Source organism: Schistocerca piceifrons, chromosome 1 (assembly GCF_021461385.2).
Source record: "Schistocerca piceifrons isolate TAMUIC-IGC-003096 chromosome 1, iqSchPice1.1, whole genome shotgun sequence".
Lineage (NCBI taxonomy): Eukaryota > Metazoa > Arthropoda > Insecta > Orthoptera > Acrididae > Schistocerca > Schistocerca piceifrons.
In genome coordinates this window covers 496,488,358-496,509,725 of record NC_060138.1, presented here as the reverse complement: position 1 = coordinate 496,509,725, position 21,368 = coordinate 496,488,358, and the positions used below count along the sequence as shown (strand labels likewise).

Sequence of the window (21,368 nt, the reverse complement as noted above, 5' to 3'; positions counted from 1 at the left end):
TGGAGAGGGTGTCTGTGTGTCTGACTCTTTTACTAATGCTGAACCATTTACTGAGTTCCCCATTCACTCACACTGCAGAGTTGGAAGTTGTCAGTGTTGCTTGGATAAGTGAACATACTTAGATGTTACATCGAGCAGAAGCAACTCATTTAGCATTTCTGCTCTATGAGGACTGTTAAAGACATAAGAGGTTATGAAGCTCAATATTACACTTATATATCTTCTCATGTATTTGCCTCAGCACAAAAATATCTGATCTGTTTTTGGCCTATTAGGGCAAAATCCACACTGATATTCTCTCAGAATCTCGTTTGCATCTGGAACTATCCTGTTGTAGATAATATCAAAGAGAATCTTATAACTTAAATTAGCAGGGTAATTCTTTGGTAAGTCAAATAACAAGACTTGTCTCCCTTCTTATTGATTTGTTGGGTTACATTGAAGGTCCACTCTTCTGGGATTATTTCTTGACTACATCAACTTGATAAGTTTGTGGATTCTCTTATGGAGACCAGTCCACCCATTTTTTACTATTCCTGCAGTTATTCTGCCAGTTTCTGGTGCTTTCTCTAACTGGATTCTCCTCTCTCTGGACTTGCAATTTAGTAGAGTGGTTGCTCTCCCCTTGTAAGATTGCTCTTCAGGATTCCCTTGAATTATTCTCTCCATCTATCCAGAACACTTTCTTTATCTGTCAGCAAATTTACCTCTGTGTCATCACATGCTGCTATTTTTGGTCTATATTCTTGGGTTCCTTCTTTAATTTTCTTATAAAAATTTCTGCTCTCATTCCTTTAATAGTGCTCTTCTGTCTCCTCTATCTTTCTCCTTAGGGCTTCCCTTTTTTTCCTTCTACATACCCTTGCTGCCTGTATTCCCTTTTTATTATATAATGCCTGATTTGATCTTGTATTTTGCTGGAAGCACTTCAGTCTTGCGTCCTTTTTCTGTGTCAGTGCCTGTCTTCATTGTCACACCAATCTTCATTTCTAAGTCTTCTTGTTTCCCCATATTGCATGTGCTGTTGACGGAATGGCATTTTTAATAGAGTCTATATGGTCTTCACCATATTTTGTTCATAACTCCTTTCTCTATCTGTCCTGATACTCTTAAACAGTAGACTTACCTTTCAGTTGTTCTATGTCCCATTTCTTTATTCTGGTACTGTTTCATTTGGCAGCTATAGAAAGTTTCTGCCTCATTTTGGCTCCTATTAAATAGCGGTGAGAATCGGAATTAGCTCCTTGAAAAGTGTGCACATTTTCTGTATTAGGTGCCCATCTGTTTGATAGCAGTATGTTGACTATTTGGTTTGCTTCATTTTTTTTTTTACAGGTACCATTGTAGATATTTTTCCGTTCATTTGTTCGCAGAAGCAAATTGGGAAACCCTCACCAAATGTGCTTCTGAATACCTCTTCTTTGCCCAGTTTCACACTGTAGTCAGCAAGTACTATTTTGGAGTCATATCTAGCTTTTCTGTCACAAACCTCCTGTAACTGATCATAGAAACAATCTACAATGTCTTCATGTGCATCTTCTGTTGATGCATATACATTCAAGAAAGTGATATTGTGAAAATGCCCTTGAGACACAGAGTACGTGTTGTTTCATTATGTGAGGAGAATCAGGCTTTCATTTTGGGGTTAGCTCCACTAGAGTGGTTGACAAATCTCAGGAACTACAGTAGCAATTTTGATTCTGTTTTCACGAATGGACAGACTGACTCACAAGAAAGCTTTGTATTTATAATTTATAAATATTTTAAGCAAATTGGCTGAACTATGATGAATTAAAGTCCCCACTGCATTTTTCTGCCAGTATGTGGGGGATGATTTCAGGAACTACTGTAGAGATATTAACAGGGTTTTCACTAATATACAGACTGATTCACAAAGAAGATTTATGCATTTAATTTATTACTGCAAAGTCCAGCCATAGAAACTTAGTACTACCTGTGTGAATCTTGCTGCAGATGATAACCTCCTGCACGCTTTAGTAATGGAACGAGTTGACGAGTAGGAAGCAGCCCCACTGTTCTCAGACTTGTCATACTCACTCAACTGTAGGGGCAAGGGGAGAGGCCCAGCACTGATGTAACAGCAGCCTCTTGGTTTCTAGGGTATACAACCAACAACATGGACTCATACTCTGTCCGTTTGATGGGCGGATGCTAAAACACTTCCACATGTGCCCAGGTGAAGTACTTACCTAACTCAAAATATGTTAAGTGATTCGTGGGAGCACACTAGGACCAGTACCATTTTTCATATAGGTCAATGATTTCACAAAGATCTTTGGACATATAAAAATGAATTCTAATTATGGACAACAGCAACATAATAGTTTTGTATGAAAAACAAGTATGTTTGTTGCAAGAAGCAAATAAAGTACTAAGGTATTTTAACAAATGTTCATCGCCTACTAAGTTAACTTTATCTGTGTGAAATGGAGGAGTGGGTTAGGGGGTGGGGGGAGTAAGTTAGTAGAGTGATGCGAGAGACCTGAGATAGGTGTGGTGGAAATGGATGTGAAAGACAGGCAAGTTGAGATAAGGCAAAGAGAAAAACACAGAAATGATAACAGTTGTATTGCCCTTTTGGATGTAGAAACCCAAGGATTTTCTTTCTGATCCTTCTTAGATTATAAGTTGGAAAGTAAAGCATATCCTTCCCTATCAGAGGCAGGGCAACATGTGGAAGCAGTCATGTTATACATGTAATTTCTGCACGAGGGTTAAGTGAGCATGACTACCACCCAGCTGCCCACCTTAATGATTGATCACTGCCAAACTGTGGTGAAGAACAAAACTGACCTACCAGTTGTAGAGCATGCTGCTGAGCATAACATGCTTCTTCTGTTCAGTGGCTCTTTCATAACCCATGCCATCTGGATTCCCCCCCCCCCCCCCCCAATGCCATCTGGATTCCCCCCCCCCCCCCCCCCCCCACACACACACACAAAGAAAATACATATTTCATGTATGGGAATTGTCCTTTCAATACATATTTCGATCATGCTGTCTTCTTTATCTCCTTCTGCACTATCCCTCTGTCCCATCCCCCTCTGTACCCCCATCCCCAAATCTCCCACTTCACTCTATTACTCTACACTTCCTGTCCCTCTCCTTCACTTCATCATGCACTACACACAGCTTCCCCTGCCTGTGTCAGGGTGAGCTCAATGCTGCCAGGGCAAGCTCAATGCTCAATGCTGCCACATTCCTAACTCGTTTCCTTGCTACCTCTCCTTCCCATCTAACAGTCTCCCTTGCCTCCACCCACCCTCCCCTCACCATCTCCTTCTTGTTTTCTTGTTCCTGTCACTCATTCTACTCAGCATAATTCATCTCCCCAATTGGGTTGCAGTGATGCTGTGGATGTGTTTCTCGTTGACTGTGAAGAAGAACATTGTCAAAAGTTCACCAACATTTACTGTCTTGTTTATGTCATGTTGCCTGTTCAGCTATGATATGAGTGGTTGTCTGTCTGCCTTCTGTTAAGAGCACAGCATGTTTCACACATACATATGGGTAATGCATTTTATAAATTTTGTTCTGCATATTTTGATGACAAAAAAACCTGAAATATTATATTCCAGGATGCTGACAGTTCTTCAGATATTGAAGACAGGTTAAGTGCTTTTAAAAGTTCCACTAAAGAAGAAGAGAGTGATTTGTATGAATCTGATGAAGAAACATTGAGTGCAGCTATTCGACTTGAGGTAAATATTAATATAATGCAAGTACAGTAGAACTCCAATTATCTGAACTCCAACAGGGCTGCCACAAGTTACCCCAAGTGAAATTCTCTGATATCTCCCCGAACAGACAAGTTTTAGCATTTTTCCCTGACAAATTTTGAGATCTAAAGAGTAAGTAAAGACACAAGTTGACAAAAAAGTGTAAGGACTTCTGTATTTCTAAATGCATGAGCAAAAATCTTAAGTTTAACATCAACATCTTTTGCAATGAACTGTTTTTAGATGGAGAAAGCAAGCCAACTGGAATATATTTTTCATTAAAACCACTTATGTTATTTTATTTCAATAAAATGGAACACATTTAGTGACAAAAATATGCATTTTGTGGAGTCACAAGACAGAGATGACTTCAGAAAAAAGTAGGCCTCTTGAAAGAAGTGATTAAGGCAGGAAAAAGTTGTGTAACCAACACTATTGGTGACTTTCAATAAAATGTTGGTTCTACTATGTTCATTATTGGCTGTTATTAACCACTGTGTTAAGTCTTTTACTTTACAAGTATTGTGTGGTTTTTCCTTCAAAAAATATGTGAGTACATAGCATACGAACTGTCAGTGACTGGCACAATTTTCTTTTTCTTATCGTCCCTACTTTCTAATATATAAACTACTTTCGAAGTGTCAAAATGTACTAGAATATATAAAATGTCTATAAAATGCCGCACTGTACAATGTACTTGCGGTGAGACAGTTGCAATTCTTCAAATCCATTGCTCATGTCCTCTGGCCTGTTGAGGAACACCACAGTCCTGGGTCCATGGATAAACCATGAAAATCTGCTACATTACACCACACACAAACGGATCTGGCCTGTGGGCAGATCAGTGAGACTAGATTCAACAGGCAGCTGCTAGGCTAGCAGCAAGAACTGGTGGCAGCACTGACTGTAAGTTGAGGGATGTGGTCAAAAGGGGAGAAGCAATAAGAATGAGGGAGTAGGGAAGTGGCTCACATACTCAGCTGCGCCCAGCCAGCAACAGTGCATGGCATCTCAGTAAACAAACCATTTCATCTGCTGAGACAAAAATGAGATTTTTCCAGTGTCTTTTTCAAATTTCCCTTATACGTTTGATTCCCTGATATCCAAAACTTGTGGGCAACCCTGTCCAACTATCCAGATTGCTTTGAGGAAAAAGAAATTTATACTCTATGACTAAAGTTATTGGTTTTGTTTGATATTCATTATAGTGTACAGTACACTTTACATTTCTTTTACCATTTTAAAATCACTCAGCAGGGAATGTATTAATAGACAAAAACTTCCATTGAACAATGAATACAGTACGGTTTGTAGTGCTTGTAATTCAGTGTAGTCTAAGTCAGTTTGTGTTGTGACCTTAACAGACACACTAATTTTTTGGTATATGTTCAGTCTTCTATGTCTTTAATTTTGTGGTTGTGTTTTAGTTTACTGTGTGGCATGTGCCTGTAAAAGGAAATGCATTGTCTTATCACTGGGAGACAAAATAAAAGTCCTCTAACAATTAGTGTGTGTGGTAAGCAGTTACCTGAGATGTTTAGTGTGGGAACATCAACAATTTCAACCAAAAAAACTCCTACTCAGTTTTAAACTTTGTGTCTGTCCTTGAGAATGAAGATGAGAGTTTGTCAAGAAAAGCTATAAAAACAGCGGAAAACAAAGAGCTTGAAGAGGCCTTATTCAAGTGGTTTTTGCAGCAGAGCATTGAAAAATCTTCTTTCAGGGACAATTGTTTGCAAAAAAGTGAAACTTTTAGCTATAAAAGGGACAATTTGTCTTTGTTTAAGGTGAGCAGTGGCTGGGTACAGAATCCCAAGGCAAGTGTACATGAGATGGATTTAAATGGTGAAAAACTATCAGCAGACCAAAAAGCAGCAGAAAATTTTATTGAAAAATTGAAAACTGAAGCAGGATCTTATGACCAACAATTTTTAAATAAAAGATGAGACACACCTTACTTAGAACAGTTTGCTTGAAATAACTTAAGCTTCTAAATGGGAAACTAGCACTCCCAGCCACAAGATTAGTAATGACTTTCTTACAGTGATGAACTGTGCTAACTCTACAGGAAATGACGGAATACTCCACCTGTTAGGAAAATCAAAAATGCTCGGGTTTTCGAAAATGTTCAAAAGCTTCCCATCTTCTAAAAGAATCAACCAAAGGTCTGAATGAGTGCTACTTTATTTTGCAAATGGTATGGTTCAATTTTCACACCTGGAGTAAAAAGAAACACTGAAAGGCAGAGGGAAAGAAGGCAGTAAGATGATGTTAATACTGGACATTGCACCCATGCACCCCACTGAAAGCCTTCTTGATAGAGAAGATGGATGTTTCAAAACACTCTTCCTGCCACCAAAGGTAATGAGCTTACTGCAGCCAGTGGACAAACTGATTGTTGAAACTATAAAGTGACATTACAGAAGGCAATCGTTGGGGAAGCTTCATATAAAAGACAGAAATAAAGAAGACATTGTGGCTCATTACCAAAAATTGAATATCAAAGACTGCTCTTACATGGTGGCGGAATGGTGGAAGCATGGAATTTGGCAAAGACAACCACATTAAAAAGAGCTTGGAATAAACTGAAAGGCATTTTAATGAAAGATATACAAAAAGACAAAGATAAAAAGAAGCAGCATGAAAAGGAAGAGGAAGAAAGAGAAGTGGCAGAGGATGAAATATACCTGAGAACATAAGAGAGATCTTTTTGAAAATTCCTGGGCATTCCAACTGCAGTGCATAGAATATAGGTGGCTTGCTTGCGATTCTTAGGGCCCTGGATTCCAAATTCTCAGTGATCATGAAATCATTCAGTGTGTGAGAGAAGAAATTGATAGTCAGTAGCAGCCTGGATGAAGCAGCAGCCTAAGTGTGACCATATACAGCTGCTCGTTGTCAAGCAGATGCAAGGCTTGGCTGCATGAAAACAATTGAATACAGCAAAACAATGGACTGTGACCGACCTCTCAAGAATTGACACTGTACTTAAGTATTTTACAAAACCTAAAAAAAGTTGTTTTGTAGTCATGAAATCAATATTACAATAGTATGTATACACAAATTTAGTTTTAAGAAATGATTAGTTTTCACAGTTTACTCAATTATCCAGATTGGGTCTGGTCCTGAGTCATCCGGATAATAGGAGTTCTACTGTAGTCCATGAACATGGCATGTGTCAGATAATACAAGCAGTAATTTTTGCCTTCACTTATACAAACATGAGCATCTCTTCATAACTAACACTGTAAACTGTAGAGAATTGGAGACTTTTTTTATTCTAATTAGCAAATTCATAATCAACTCTGTCAGTTCTGAAGTTTTAAAATTTGGCAATAATGAAAGGCATTGTGTGTATTTCTATGTACAATATTTATTGTCAGCCTCAGTTAATTACATACAATCAATATTTGTACCAGCAAAGAAAAATGATTCAAGAAGATAATTCCACAATTCCGACTGAGACTACAGCTCGCCGAAAGAGGATAAAGCCTAGTACCTACTTCAGTGATGAAGAGGATATTAGTGACTGAACACTTAAATCGTTGTTTAGTGAAATAGTCTTACTCTCATCTGTGTATATATATATTTTGTTCTTTAATAAAACTGGTGTTTTCTATAGGCTCTGTCCACTGTTTGTGGAACACAATGAATAATTTACAAAATGTACAATAATTTGTGTAGGAATGTTGTAGCAGCATAAACATTGTGACAATTAATTTACAACTAGCACCATATTCATTTCTGTACACTTAACTTTGAAAAAAAAAAACTGTTTATAAAATGTATATATAATCAGATTTGCAGAAGCCTCTATTGCATTTTGAGGTAAGGCGTAATTATAGCCATGTGGAATGGTGTATTAAGACATTATTTACATAATAAAAGCTTTCTGATCAAAAGTATATATCAATTGATAACAGTAAAATAAGCTACTAATAATACACAATAACAAATTTTATACATTAAAAAAAGTTTGTCATGCAAAAGTTCAGTCATTTCTAAAACAGATCAGTTTTATGAATTTTTCATACTTTGAACCCGTATTAAAAATATCTACATATCCATCTTTCAGGTACAGTTCAGTCAATGTCATTATATATCTGTGAATGACATTTTATCAATATTTTAATATATTAGGTCTTCAGCACCACATCGAAACAAGCAAGTCTATTTCATGAATTCCTAATAATTCCTAATATAAAATAAGAATAAACACAAATAACTGCCTACTCTTCCCATCTTTAAAAAGCTGATGCCATTCTAAAATGTGACTAAAGGCAACAGTAATGGATACAACTGCACATTCCTGATGAGATTGCTGATGTATTACTCTTGGATTCTTTCTCCTTCAGAGGCAGCCTGCCTCACTTTGGTGTATCAACAATATTGCCTGATTTGTTGCTCTTGCTAATGCACTTGAAACTGCGCTGTTTAGCAAATGGAGAACGTCCTAATGAATTTCCTGATCCATCAGAACAGGCCCCAACATCTAAGACGGGTTCTGTAATACATAAAAAATTGGTTGAATTTTCATAGCACACAGAATTAATTAAATAGCTCATTTTAGTTGTGAACATACATTACATTGCTATTACAGAAAAACAATGAATCACATAAGAATATCATTGTGTGTGTGTGTGTGTGTGTGTGTGGGCGAGGGTGCGCGCGCGCACATGCATGTGTACGTGTTTGTGTGTGAGTGTGCTTGTGCATGTGGGGGCAGTTTGAAACAAATATATTTACCAGTCCTTCAGTTTTGTGCTTATGTGCTGTAGTTCTCTTAAAATTGTAATCACAGCTACTGTGCACACAAAATACGCACACACACGCGCGCGCACACACACACACACACACACACACACACACACACACACACACACACACACACACACACACACACGCAGTAATGGCAATTCCACCATCATTTGTAATATAGAACTCACTCTTGATTATGCCTATGAAAGCCATTAATTCTCCTGTAAATGGCTGTCTCCTCGACAACATTCTGGTATTTATAACATGTACTTCCTACTGAAGCAAATCATGTTACAATAGTCAACATCTGCATAAAATATTTTTGAGAGATGAAAGAAATGTATAGAGAAGTTCTGTTATATTCCAATCCTTTTCATTTCACTCCACTATTTTGCAGTTGGAAAATTACAACAGCAGAAAAGAGATTAAAAGTTGTAGAGGGCACTTCTTTGAGAAGACTGTGTCACATGGAGTAGGATGCACAGTAAATTTGCGAGGTGACTCCTGCAAAGCCTTCCAAGAACAGGGAACTTTGATGTCTTCCATGATAGCACCAGTGCTATTTTCCATATAGGTTTCACTGAATGCTAATTGCACTGGCAATCAGGAGTCCTGCTGGCACGTGTCATCACCAGCTGGAAGGCAGGGTCTCATAGACAATACTGATTAGTGAATTGGACATTTTTTTTATTTTGCCTGTCTTAGTTGCAGTGACATAAAATTCTTAAGTGCCGCAACACGATGTGGCAGGGACCCGACTAATGTCTGAAGTAATGCTGGAGGGAACTGACACCACGAAGTCTGCAGGGCTGTCCACTAATCCATAAGAGTATGAGAACGTAGAGATCTCTTTTTGAACAGCACGCTGCAAGGCATACCAGATATGCTCAATAATTTCAAGTCTGGGGAGTTTGGTGGCTAGCGGAAGTATTTAAACTCAGAAGAGTGTTCCTGATCCACTCCGTTGCAATTCTGGATGTGTGGGGTGTTGCATTCTCCTGCTGGACTTTCCGAAAGTCCATTGGAATACACACTTGACATGAATGGATGCAGGTGATCAGACAGGATGCTTACGTATGTGTCACCTGCGAGTCATGTCTAGACGTATCAGGGGTCCCATATCACTCCAACTGCACATCCCATATCACTCCAACTACACACGCCCCACACCATAACAGAGCTTCCATCAACTTGACAGTCCCCTGCTGACATGCAGGGTCCATGGATTCATGAGGTTGTCTCCACATCTGTACACGCTCATCTACTCGATACAATTTGAAACAAGACTCGTCCAACCAGGCAACATGTTTCCATTCATCAACAGTCCAATGTCAGTGTTGACGGGCCCAGGTGAGGCATAAAGCTTGGTGTTGTGCAGTCATCAAGGGTACATGAGTGGGCCTTGGGCTCCGAAAGCCCATATTGATGATGTTTTACTGAATGGTTCACATTCTGACACTTGTTGATGTCCCAAAACTGAAATCTACAGCAATCTGTGGAAGAGTTGCTTTTCTGTCATGTTGAACAATTCTCTTCAGTTGCCATTGGTCCCATTCTTGTAGGATCTTTTTGGCCACAGCAATGTCGCAGATTTGATGTTTTACTGGATTCCTGATATTTATGGTACACTTGTGAAATGGTTGTACTGGCAAATCTCAACTTCATCGCTACCTCGGAGATGCTGTGTTCCATCGCTTGTGCGATGACTACAACACCACATTCAAATTCACTTTAATCTTGATAACTTGCCATTGTCGCAAGCAATAGTAACCTATCTAACAATTGCACCAGACCCTTCTTGTCTTATAAAGGTATTGCCGACTGCAACACCATATTCTGTCTGTTTACGTATCTCGGTATAGGCGTTGCCGACTGCAGCACTGTATTCTGCCTGTTTACATATCTCTGTATTTGAATACGATGCCTGTATCAGTTTCTTTGGCATTTCAGTGTATTTTAGATTGTAGCACTGATTTCCTGTATATAAGGTAGTAATGCTTGGTAATGCACTGTGCTACAAAAATACAGGGTTGTATAGAGGAGGGTGCACTGTGTTGCCACCTTCTGGTTTTGTATGTTCCTTTTGGACACTACATTATTTTGTAAAAAAATTGTTGACATTTCCTGTAACGTAAAATTTTTATTTTCATTTGGATGCCATGCTATTCTGTAAAACAAAAGTGTCGACATTATCTGTAACTTAAATTCGATATTTCTTTACTTTTAAAATCTTATAAATAAAAAGACAACTGTTGTGGCAGAACCAAAGAAAACTAATATACAGGCACACGCACATGCACACATATAGAGGGCAACACCTATAAAGGTGTCCTGTTGACAACTGTAGGTAATACTTGTCAGTTTGGTAATGTCAGTCAGTAGCAGTAGACACATAGTCTAAGATCAATGAAAGTAGTTGTTGCCCACAGTATACTTTGCTGTGCCTTTTGTCGCCATATTGTATGAATAATTACAGTTAATCCAGGGTATGGCTGTAAGCATATGAGTACCTATAATATGGACATAATACTGTTTGTACACATTGTTGTAAGGCATGTGCTTCATAATTTTCAGGTGTGTAGGTCGAAAATGGGCACGTCAGCCCAAAACCGTTAACCACTACAACTGAATTTTATATAAATGCAACTGACATGGACAAAATAAAAAATTATTCAGTTTCCTCAGTACTGGACCTGACCTGACCTGACCTACCATCCTGTGACAGCCTGCCTTGAATAAGCAATACTGGTTAGTGCATAACACAAAACACAGGTCCCACACAACCACCAGCTGCTCTGCTGCCCTCAAATAATTATAAAGAAACTTTTTCGTAAAATGATTGAGTTTCATATCTAGTGGTTTTATTCTAAAGCTTCATTGTTTTGATGGATATCGTTATTGTGATATGAAATTAAGTAACCCAACATATAACATTCGAATGACTTACAATTAAAAAATGAGTTGCTATGAGTGTAAGTTTGGAGAATTTTAGGTCATAAGTTGCTTCGTACAAAATGTAGCTAATATATAGAATTTTTCGAATTTTTGTTTAAACGTGGGAGGAGATTCACATTTATCTCCAATCTTGAGGAAATTGATTGTATACAAGGCGAGTCAAGATGTTTTCCCCCAGTTTCTAGAGGGTATTCCTTTGGTTATTTGGAACAAAAAAATGTAAATAAAGTAATGGGATCAGGTTCATAATTAAGGAGCTATAGTAACTGAAAAACTCAGGAAAATGTCAGTGAAATCCTGCAATAAAAGTTTTTTTCTATCAAAAATGCACATAATCATTAATTTAAACAATTCTGTAGCGATGTCTTGCATTGAGAGTGGATGTAAAGGAAGTGTTCAAAATTTCCTCCCTGCATTTGAAGGCAAAGATTCGCATGGAAGTGAACTGCGCGAGTAGCATATCGAAGTTTCAAATGCTCATTCCTTATTGATGTTGCAGTATCGAGAATGGATTGTATCAATTCTTCTCATGTTTCCGCCTTAACTTCGTACACTATATCTTTCATCCATCCCTAGTCCGCCCCGGTGGCTGAGCGGTCAGCATGAAGGAATGTCATGCCACAGGGCCCGGGTTCGGTTTCAGGGTGGGTTTGAGATTTTCTGCCCTCAGGGGTGTTGTGTTGTCCTAATCATCATCATCATCATCTCATCTCCATCAACACACAAGTTGCCGAAGTGGCATCAATTCAAAAGACTTGCACCAAGCAAATGGTCTACCTGACGGGAGGCCCTAGCCACACGACATTTCATTTCAGTTCATCTACCCCCAGGTGCAATAATCTAAGGATGTTAAATCTGGGGATCTAGCAGGCCAGTTGATAGGGCCCACGTGACCTGTCCATCGATGTGGGAATTGCTGATTAAAATAAGCTGTTACCACATGGTGGAAGCGTGCAGGTGTCCCGTCATGTTGGATGTACATGTGCCGCCTTGTTTCCAGAGGAACATCTTCAAGAAGCTGCGGTAAGTCTTCTCGTAAAAAGTTAACGTACATCTGACCATTTAAATTTCCCGGGAAAATATACGGCCCCAGTAACTCATCACATACAACACCACAACAGACATTTATAATGAATTTGCTTTGAGATACTACTGTGGCATGGGGATTTCCGTCTGCCCAGACATGCATGTTATGCATGTTGTTGATGACATCTCTTGTAAAGGTTGCCCCATCACTGAACATTATGAAGCGATAGAGCTGCCAATTTCCATTTAACCAGTTACAAAAGTGCAAACGGTTGGCTCATGCATGTTATGCATGTTGTTGATGACATCTCTTGTAAAGGTTGCCCCATCACTGAACATTATGAAGCGATAGAGCTGCCAATTTCCATTTAACCAGTTACAAAAGTGCGAACGGTTGGCTCAATCATGTGGCTCTGAATGGTGAACTTTCTGCACGTGAAAAGAATACAGTCTATTCTCATGAAGAATCCTACATACCATAGGTTGTGAAACGTTCAATTGGGTAGCTAGGCATCTTGTACTTGAATGAGGACTGCACTCTACTGAATTAAGAATGTTTTCCTCTTCTTGAATGTCATGATTGTCTTTCAGACTGAGTATGAATACTGGGAAGAGTACTAGTTTCTAGCAATGCTCGATATGTTCCACTAAATGTTTTGGCATTCGGAATCCTACAATTAGGATACCGAAGGTGATAATCGACAACAGCAGCTTTTGCATTACCATCACAGAAGCCCAAAATGTACACCATCTCTCCATACTCCTGCGATGAAAACTTGTATGGCATGGCAAAGTGTACTGCATACAGGAGACAATAACAGTAAACAGTGACTGCAGTATCAACAACGTGGTTGTTATGCAAACGTATCACTGGTTGCACCTGTCTAAGACTGAACGTGTGTCCTGTGAACACAAGTGGAACACTCCATACACCGTGGCATGTTTGAGAACTCTGTTGTAGCTCCTTAATTATGGATTTGATCACATTACTGTATTTACATCTTTTGTTCCAAATAACCTAAGAAATAACCTCCAGCAACCGGGGGAAAACCTCGTGACTCACCCTGTATATAGCACTCACTTCCACTCTCGCCACTCAAATGACGTAGTATGAATGATATGTTCGCAATATCCCTTGTATCTCATAGATGATTTGAGAATTCAGAAAGAGTTTTTGACAAATGACAGCTCGCAAAGGGGAGATTATTTTGCTGTATCATTAATATGTGAAATTTCCTTATCCACCACAATATACAAGTAACTAACTGTAGATTTTGTCTATGGAGTAATGTGATTTCCTTGGGGCTATTGCTAATTGATAGGTGGTAAAACAAGAATTGCTGGGGATTCTGCAACATGTAAGTGAAGAAATTACACATTTATTTTTATACTGAAAATGAATTTTTTTCATAAACTATTGACCTGTCTTGCCCTCAGTTGCTAGTTTAATGATACGATTTGAGAAATCTGAAAAAAAAAAAAAAAAAAAAAAATCATACTGAACAGTGCACAATCTTTTTGTTTCCATACCTGCACAAAGCAAAGAACTGAAAATGTCATCTCAAATGTCTTTGAATTTGTCAAAGACACTGATAATCGACTTCACCTTGACAGGTACTCTACAGGATTCTGCAACTCACCAGAGTTATCTCAGTTTCAGAGCTATGAAGTCGTTTTATTGTCTCAACAAGAACTTATATTATGATCCCAAAAAGGAGCATATTTCTATTTAAAAAATACAGTCGATTCCTTTTATAAGCTGCTTGGAACTGGTCATCAATATGAAAACAAATTTTATCTTTAACATATCAAAAAATATGTCAAATGAATAGTTCACGATATCACTCTGAATAGGGATACCCGCATCCGGTCACCCTGATTTAGGTTTTCCATGATTTCCCTACATCACTTCAGGCAAATGCTGGGATGGTTCCTGTGAAAGGGCACGGCTGATTTCCTTGTCTTTTCTACCCTAATTTGAGCTCGTGCTCCATCTCTAATGACCTCATTGTCGACAGGATGTTAAACACTAATCTCCTCTTCCTCCTGAATAGGGATAGCAAGAAAAAGAAATTGGAAATTTGTGGGAAGTTCCTGTGAGATCAAACTGCTGAGGTCGTTAGTCCCTAGGCTTATACACTATTTAATTTAACTTACACTAAGAACAACACACACACCCATGCCCAAGGGAGGAGGAATCGAACCTCTGACAGGGGGGAGCTGAGCAAACTGTGGCAAGGCACCCTAGACCACACAGCTATCCCGTGCGGCGAAGAAAAAGGTGGTAAACTATGTGTTACATATTGTTTTCATATTTTGCTGTTACAATTACTTGGTTCTGCTACGAGGGTGAGTAGTGAACAGTGCAATAGGGCAACTAGGTTGTTGTTGTGAAATGTTGTGTATTATTCAAACCAAGGCATCACAGACCAATATGTCAGTCTGTTGCAGGATCCTATGGCATAATACCTAACTCAAATGCTATAATGTGCCTGGAGGAAAACAAATTACTTTCAGAGAACCAGTAAAGATCCAAGAAAGACCACTCTTTATTCATTCATATATGATACTAAAAGGTATCAGATAGATTATATAATGGTAAGACAGAGATTTAGGAACCAGGTTTTAAATTGTAGGACATTTCCAGGGGCAGTTGTGGACTCTGACCACAATCTATTGGTTATGACCTGTAGATTAAAACTGAAGAAACTGCAAAAAGGTGGGAATTTAAGGAGATGGGACCTGGATGAACTGACTAAACCAGAGGTTGTACAGAGCTTCAGGGAGAGCATAAGGGAACAATTGACAGGAATGGGGAAAAGAAATACAGTAGAAGAAGAATGGGTAGCTCTGAGGGATGAAGTAGTGAAGGCAGCAGAGGATCAAGTAGGTAAAAAGACGAGGGCTGGTAGAAATCCTTGGATAACAGAAGAAATATTGAATTTAATTGATGAAAGGAGAAAGTATAAAAATGCAGTAAATGAAGCAGGCAAAAAGGAATACAAACGTCTCAAAAATTAGATAGACAGGAAGTGCAAAATGGCTTAGCAGGGATGGTTAGAGGACAAATGTAAGGATGTAGAGGCTTATCTCACTAGGGGTAAGATAGATACTGCCTACAGGAAAATTAAAGAGACCTTTGGAGATAAGAGAACCACTTGTATGAACATCAAGAGCTCAGATGGAAACCCAGTTCTAAGCAAAGAAGGGAAAGCAGAAAAGTGGGAGTATATAGAGAGTCTATACTAGGGTGATGTACTTGAGGGCAATGTTATAGAAATAGAAGAGGATGTAGATGAAGATGAAATGGGAGATACGATACTGCGTGAAGAGTTTGACAGAGCACTGAAAGACCTGAGTCGAAACAAGGCCCCCGGAGTAGACAACATTTCATTGGAACTACTGACGGCCTTGGGAGAGCCAGTCCTGACAAAACTCTACCATCTGGTGAGCAAGATGTATGAAACAGGCAAAATACCCTCAGACTTCAAGAAGAATATAATAATTCCAATCCCAAAGAAAGCAGGTGTTGACAGATGTGAAAATTACCGAACAATCAATTTAATAAGCCACAGCTGCAAAATACTAACACGAATTCTTTGCAGACAAATGGAAAAACTAGTAGAAGCCAACCTCGGGGAAGATCAGTTTGGATTCCGTAGAAATACTGGAACACGTGAGGCAATACTGACCTTACGACTTATCTTAGAAGAAAGAGTAAGGAAAGGCAAACCTACGTTTCTAGCATTTGTACACTTAGAGAAAGCTTTTGACAATGTTGACTGGAATACTCTCTTTCAAATTCTAAAGCTCGCAGGGGTAAAATACAGGGAGCGAAAGGCTATTTACAATTTGTACAGAAACCAGATGGCAGTTATAAGAGTCGAGGGACATGAAAGGGAAGCAGTGGTTGGGAAGGGAGTAAGACAGGGTTGTAGCCTCTCCCCGATGTTATTCAATCTGTATATTGAGCAAGCAGTAAAGGAAACAAAAGAAAAATTCGGAGTAGGTATTAAAATCCATGGAGAAGAAATAAAAACTTTGAGGTTCGCCGATGACATTGTAATTCTGTCAGAGACAGCAAAGGACTTGGAAGAGCAGTTGAACGGAATGGATGGTGTCTTGAAGGGAGGATATAAGATGAACATCAACAAAAGCAAAACGAGGATAATGGAATGTAGTCGAATTAAGTCGGGTGATGTTGAGGGTATTAGATTAGGAAATGAGACACTTAAAGTAGTAAAGGAGTTTTGCGATTTGGGGAGCAAAATAACTGATGATGGTCGAAGTAGAGAGGATATAAAATGTAGACTGGCAATGGCAAGGAAAGCGTTTCTGAAGAAGAGAAATTTGTTAACATCGAGTATAGATTTAAGTGTCAGGAAGTCATTTCTGAAAGTATTTGTATGGAGTGTAGCCATGTATGGAAGTGAAACCTGGACGGTAAATAGTTTGGACAAGAAGAGAATAGAAGCTTTCGAAATGTGGTGCTACAGAAGAATGCTGAAGATTAGATGGGTAGATCACATAACTAATGAGGAGGTATTGAATAGGATTGGGGAGAAGAGAAGTTTGTGGCACAACTTGACCAGAAGAAGGGATCGGTTGATAGGACATGTTCTGAGGCATCAAGGGATCACCAATTTAGTATTGGAGGGCAGTGTGGAGGGTAAAAATTGTAGGGGGAGACCAAGAGATGAATACACTAATCAGATTCAGAAGGATGCAGGTTGCAGTAGGTACTGGGAGATGAAGAAGCTTGCTCAGGATAGAGTAGCATGGAGAGCTGCATCAAACCAGTCTCAGGACTGAAGACCACAACAACAACAATATGATTTCTTGCAAGCAGTAGACACAGGTAAACAGGTAGCTTCCATCTTACACATTTTTGAATACAAGCCAAAATACATTCAAATGGAATAACTTTGTAGATACGTGATTGATTTGTTGAATGTTTGACTGTTTAATAGGATACAGTATTTTATACTGGACTGCAAATGTTGAACAGAAATGAAAGTAAAGTGGGGTGTGCCCAAGCAAGTGTAATAGGATCTTGAATGTTCTCAATATGCATAAACATTTTATCAAAAGGAGCAGCAGCACTATAATATTGTTCACTGATGATCTTGTTTTATACAGGAAAGTATCATCACCAGGTGATTGTGAGGACATACAGAAATACTTGTACAAAATTAATTTTGTGTCACAAATGACAATTTTCTTTAAATGTGGATACATGAAAAATATTCTTCTTTTCTTCTTCTACCTTCAAGTGTTAGGAATCTTTCTATTGTTAGGTGCTCTGTTGTCTGTGGTTAATTGTTAATTGGTCTCTCCAGCTATTTCTTGGTCTGCTAACTGGGCTTTTACCAATTGGTCAATAACTGATTACTATTTTAATTCATTCTTGTGACATGATCTCCCTATTTATTTCTATACTCCTTGATCTGTTCAGTTATGTTTTTAACTCTTAGTTCTTGTCTGACTGTTATACTCCTCTTTTTCATATCATACAGTCTATAGCCAAGCGTTCTTTTTAAAAAAACTCAATAAATTAACAATAATGCATATAACTAAGAAAAAGAACTTGATAACATCCTATTACAGTATTATTGGTGAACACCTTGAGCACATCACATTGTGTAAGTATTTAGGAGTAATACTAACAAGTGGATTGAAACGGGATGAATGTGTAGAAGCACTTCGTGTAGACAAATGGAGGACCTACATCCGTAAACAAAATTACAATCGAGATGCTAGTGCGACCAGATTCGGAGTATGGGTCCCGTGCTTGGAATCCTTGTCAAGTAGGGATGACATTAGACACTGAATGGATTCAGAGATATGCTAGTGGAATTATAACAAGGTGGTACAGCCTCTATGAAAGTGTAACAGGAAATGCTCTGGGAACTCAAATGGGGATCTCTGGAAAAAAGACAATGTAGTCCTAGCGAATCACTTTTCGGGTAAATTTAGAGAACCTGCAGTCAAGGAAGACCAAGTGGTCGCTCTGCTGCTACACCATGTATCTCATGTGGAGATAACGAGAACAGGATGAGAAAGATTAGGGCGTATGCAGAGGAATATTGGCATTTATTTTTATCTTGCCCTATCAGCAAATGAAATAGTACAGGGAAACACTAATAGATTATTGGTACGAGATACCCTTTGCCATGTTTGCGAGTATGTATTTGTGGCTTGTGAGTATGTATTCATGCATAGTCCTGCCAATGGTGATGAGTGTGAAGAAGTACATCTGCATCAGAAGAATTTTCAACACATGCAACGGACGACATACAGGGTATTTGCAGCACTGTATTGCCACATGAATGAAGCAGTCCACTGCAACTGATATGTATGTGTGTGAACACCTGCCATTGAAAAATGTGTGGAAAATGATCCAGACACAAATCAAAGACAAACAGGCTGTGAAAACAGTCACATTTCTATGTGCTGCATTTTACATGTTTATGTCTTATACCCATACTACCTGTAAAGAGTACTTAAGGTAACGAGCGGACTGACCGTGGCTCATTACCATCCATAAGCAGAATTCTGTTGGTGGAAACTTCACATGCATTCTACCATACTGTCATCTGTGATAGCAATTTTGTTCTCAGATGAGGCATAACTTAGATACAATACAAAGACAAATGTTGCTATTGGGCAAAAGCTAATCCCCATGATACAATCTTAACTAATCATCAAAACTAATTTAGATTGAAAGTGTGTTGTGGAAATATTCGTGATCACTTTATTATTGTGTTGCAATGATGCTGATAGCAATGCGGATCACAAGGTTTGTCAGTTACACCACCACCACCAGTCTGCTCCATTGACTTAGTCCAAGAGCAGTGCTCCATACAGTGGGCAAAACACTTGCTCCTTGTAGGGTCATCTGGCCCATCCAGTGTCTCCTGAGCAGTACAGTGAAGCACAAACAGATTTTTGTAGTTGCACGCTGGACGTTATTACATTAAAGTCCAGCCACATCACTGATGGTGAGTCTTGCCCAAGCCATGAAATTGCTATAGATTATTGGGTTGGCTGAATTCACACATGCTATTTACCGACGACTATGCCTGGACTTGATTCTGTGCATTATACTTGTACTTTGTGTAAATTGTTCCTTTTGTTCAGTAAAAGTAATGTGCAAGTCACAACAGTGGTGAGTCTTGCCTAACACATGAACTTGCCATAGGTTATTGTGCTGGTCAAATTCACTCATGCTGTTTACTGACGACAAGGCCTGGATTTGGTTCTGTACTTTGTGTTAACTGTTGTTCCTTTTGTTCAATGAAAGTGACATGCACATCGCAACAGTAGTGAAGAGACGTGATTTCTCTGTGCTATGAAGTAAACCTAACAAAACCGGAACTTCTGAAATCTCAAGAGCAGTGGAACTAACATCATCTTCAACAACAAATCAAAAGTTTGCAGTTAAAGGTGAGGGACACCAAATACCCACGTGATAGTAACATATTTCTTCCTGCAGTGATGGCAGATTCATCTCTGGCAACACCTGCGGTTTCACCAGTCCCATAATTTCAGAGTGGTACGTGTAACTGGGAAATGTAACTGCTCTGTCTACAACATCATTTTATCTCCTTCCAAGGGAAACTATCCTGATCTTCAGAAGAAATTGCTCTTTCTGTCTTAGTTGTCTCAAGACAAAATGAATTTTCTTAGAAAACTAAACCCCCTCAGTGATCCCAATAAGTTCTCATTCTCCAGGATCTGTGACAAGCTTTCAGAGTTTTTTAGTCTCTTGGGAGAATTTGAAACTTTGTGCAATTCCGTGAACTTTATCCAAAAACAGATCCAAAAACTGTAATATATGAATGCTTTGTCAGATGCACAGGTATGCACAACGCAGAAACTCCACTTCACCCTGTGATGCCACTCTTGTGCTGAGAGGCAGATTCAGTTGTTCCTCCCCAGTGCCCTACCTTGCCTCAAGGGATGTTGAGATGGAGGAACCTCAACCCATGACATCTGAGGTAGAACTCTCCCATCCACTTCCCAGCCATCACAAATTGGGCCAATTCCAATCCATCTAGAGGGAAAATCTTTTTCTGCCAATGACAGCAAAGTGACAGAGATAACAAGGTTTGTCAGATCGCACTACTGGCGGCTCTCAACTCAGCTGACTTCATCAAGAGTGGCACTCCAAGCAGGGGATCCACCTGATGACTGCATTTCGGTTAACATGGTGCCAAGCGGTGGTCACTAGGGCAGAGTAAGTAGATTGACACAGCATATCACAAGCAGGTTCAATTGTTTACTCACTAGGTGATGTTACATTATGCTTCTGTTTAGTGATGACTATGCCTGTCCACTGGGCTTGTACTTTTTATAAACTATTCTTGTGCCTTGTACCAACATGGTCACATTGAATGAATAAACCAGTATAATTAACTTTCTTGAGGATACTCTCCATGTATTGCTTGAAGGTGTGTCTCCTAGAACTTGACCACTATATATGGCATATGCATAACTCAGCCCCAATGGATTTCAGTTTGGACATCTTTACGAGATTGTGGACCAGCTATCAACGTTCAGTACTTTGTGCGCCTGGCCTTCTGCCCGTAATCAGTTCGATTTCTGTCCTGTTTTACTAGTCTGCCCAGCCTATGGCATTCAACATTTGTAATGAGGGGTGGTCGCTCAACCCCAAAATGTCTAGACGTGGTTTCACCTTGGCTTCGCCATGTGTTCAAGACACTTACCACAGCACTCCTCGAACACCTGCAAGTTGTGCAGCTTCTGAAATGATCTCGTGTCGAGCCTCCAAGCCACCACAATCTGCCCTTGGTAAAACACAGATAGACTGCACATCTTCCCCATTCTGCATACAGACAGTACGCCCCCTGATACTATATGCACACT

The 21,368-nt window shown here is 39.2% G+C and overlaps 2 protein-coding genes across 6 annotated transcripts in view; one reads left to right on the top strand and one right to left on the bottom strand.

The window, feature by feature from the left end:
- Positions 1-7,642, top strand: part of LOC124796043 (zinc finger CCHC-type and RNA-binding motif-containing protein 1-like) — a 94,088-nt gene extending 86,446 nt beyond the window's left edge. For all 3 annotated transcript variants that reach the window (XM_047260132.1, XM_047260139.1, XM_047260147.1), the window contains exons 4-5: positions 3,600-3,722; positions 7,160-7,642. In XM_047260132.1, coding sequence (XP_047116088.1) covers positions 3,600-3,722; positions 7,160-7,273 — 237 coding nt within the window. In that variant the 3' untranslated portion in view covers positions 7,274-7,642. The remainder of the gene's footprint in view (positions 1-3,599; positions 3,723-7,159) is intronic.
- Positions 7,094-21,368, bottom strand: part of LOC124795984 (neurofibromin) — a 489,110-nt gene continuing 474,835 nt past the window's right edge. For all 3 annotated transcript variants that reach the window (XM_047260068.1, XM_047260083.1, XM_047260076.1), the window contains one exon: positions 7,094-8,244. In XM_047260068.1, the coding sequence (XP_047116024.1) occupies positions 8,108-8,244 (137 nt within the window). In that variant the 3' untranslated portion in view covers positions 7,094-8,107. The remainder of the gene's footprint in view (positions 8,245-21,368) is intronic.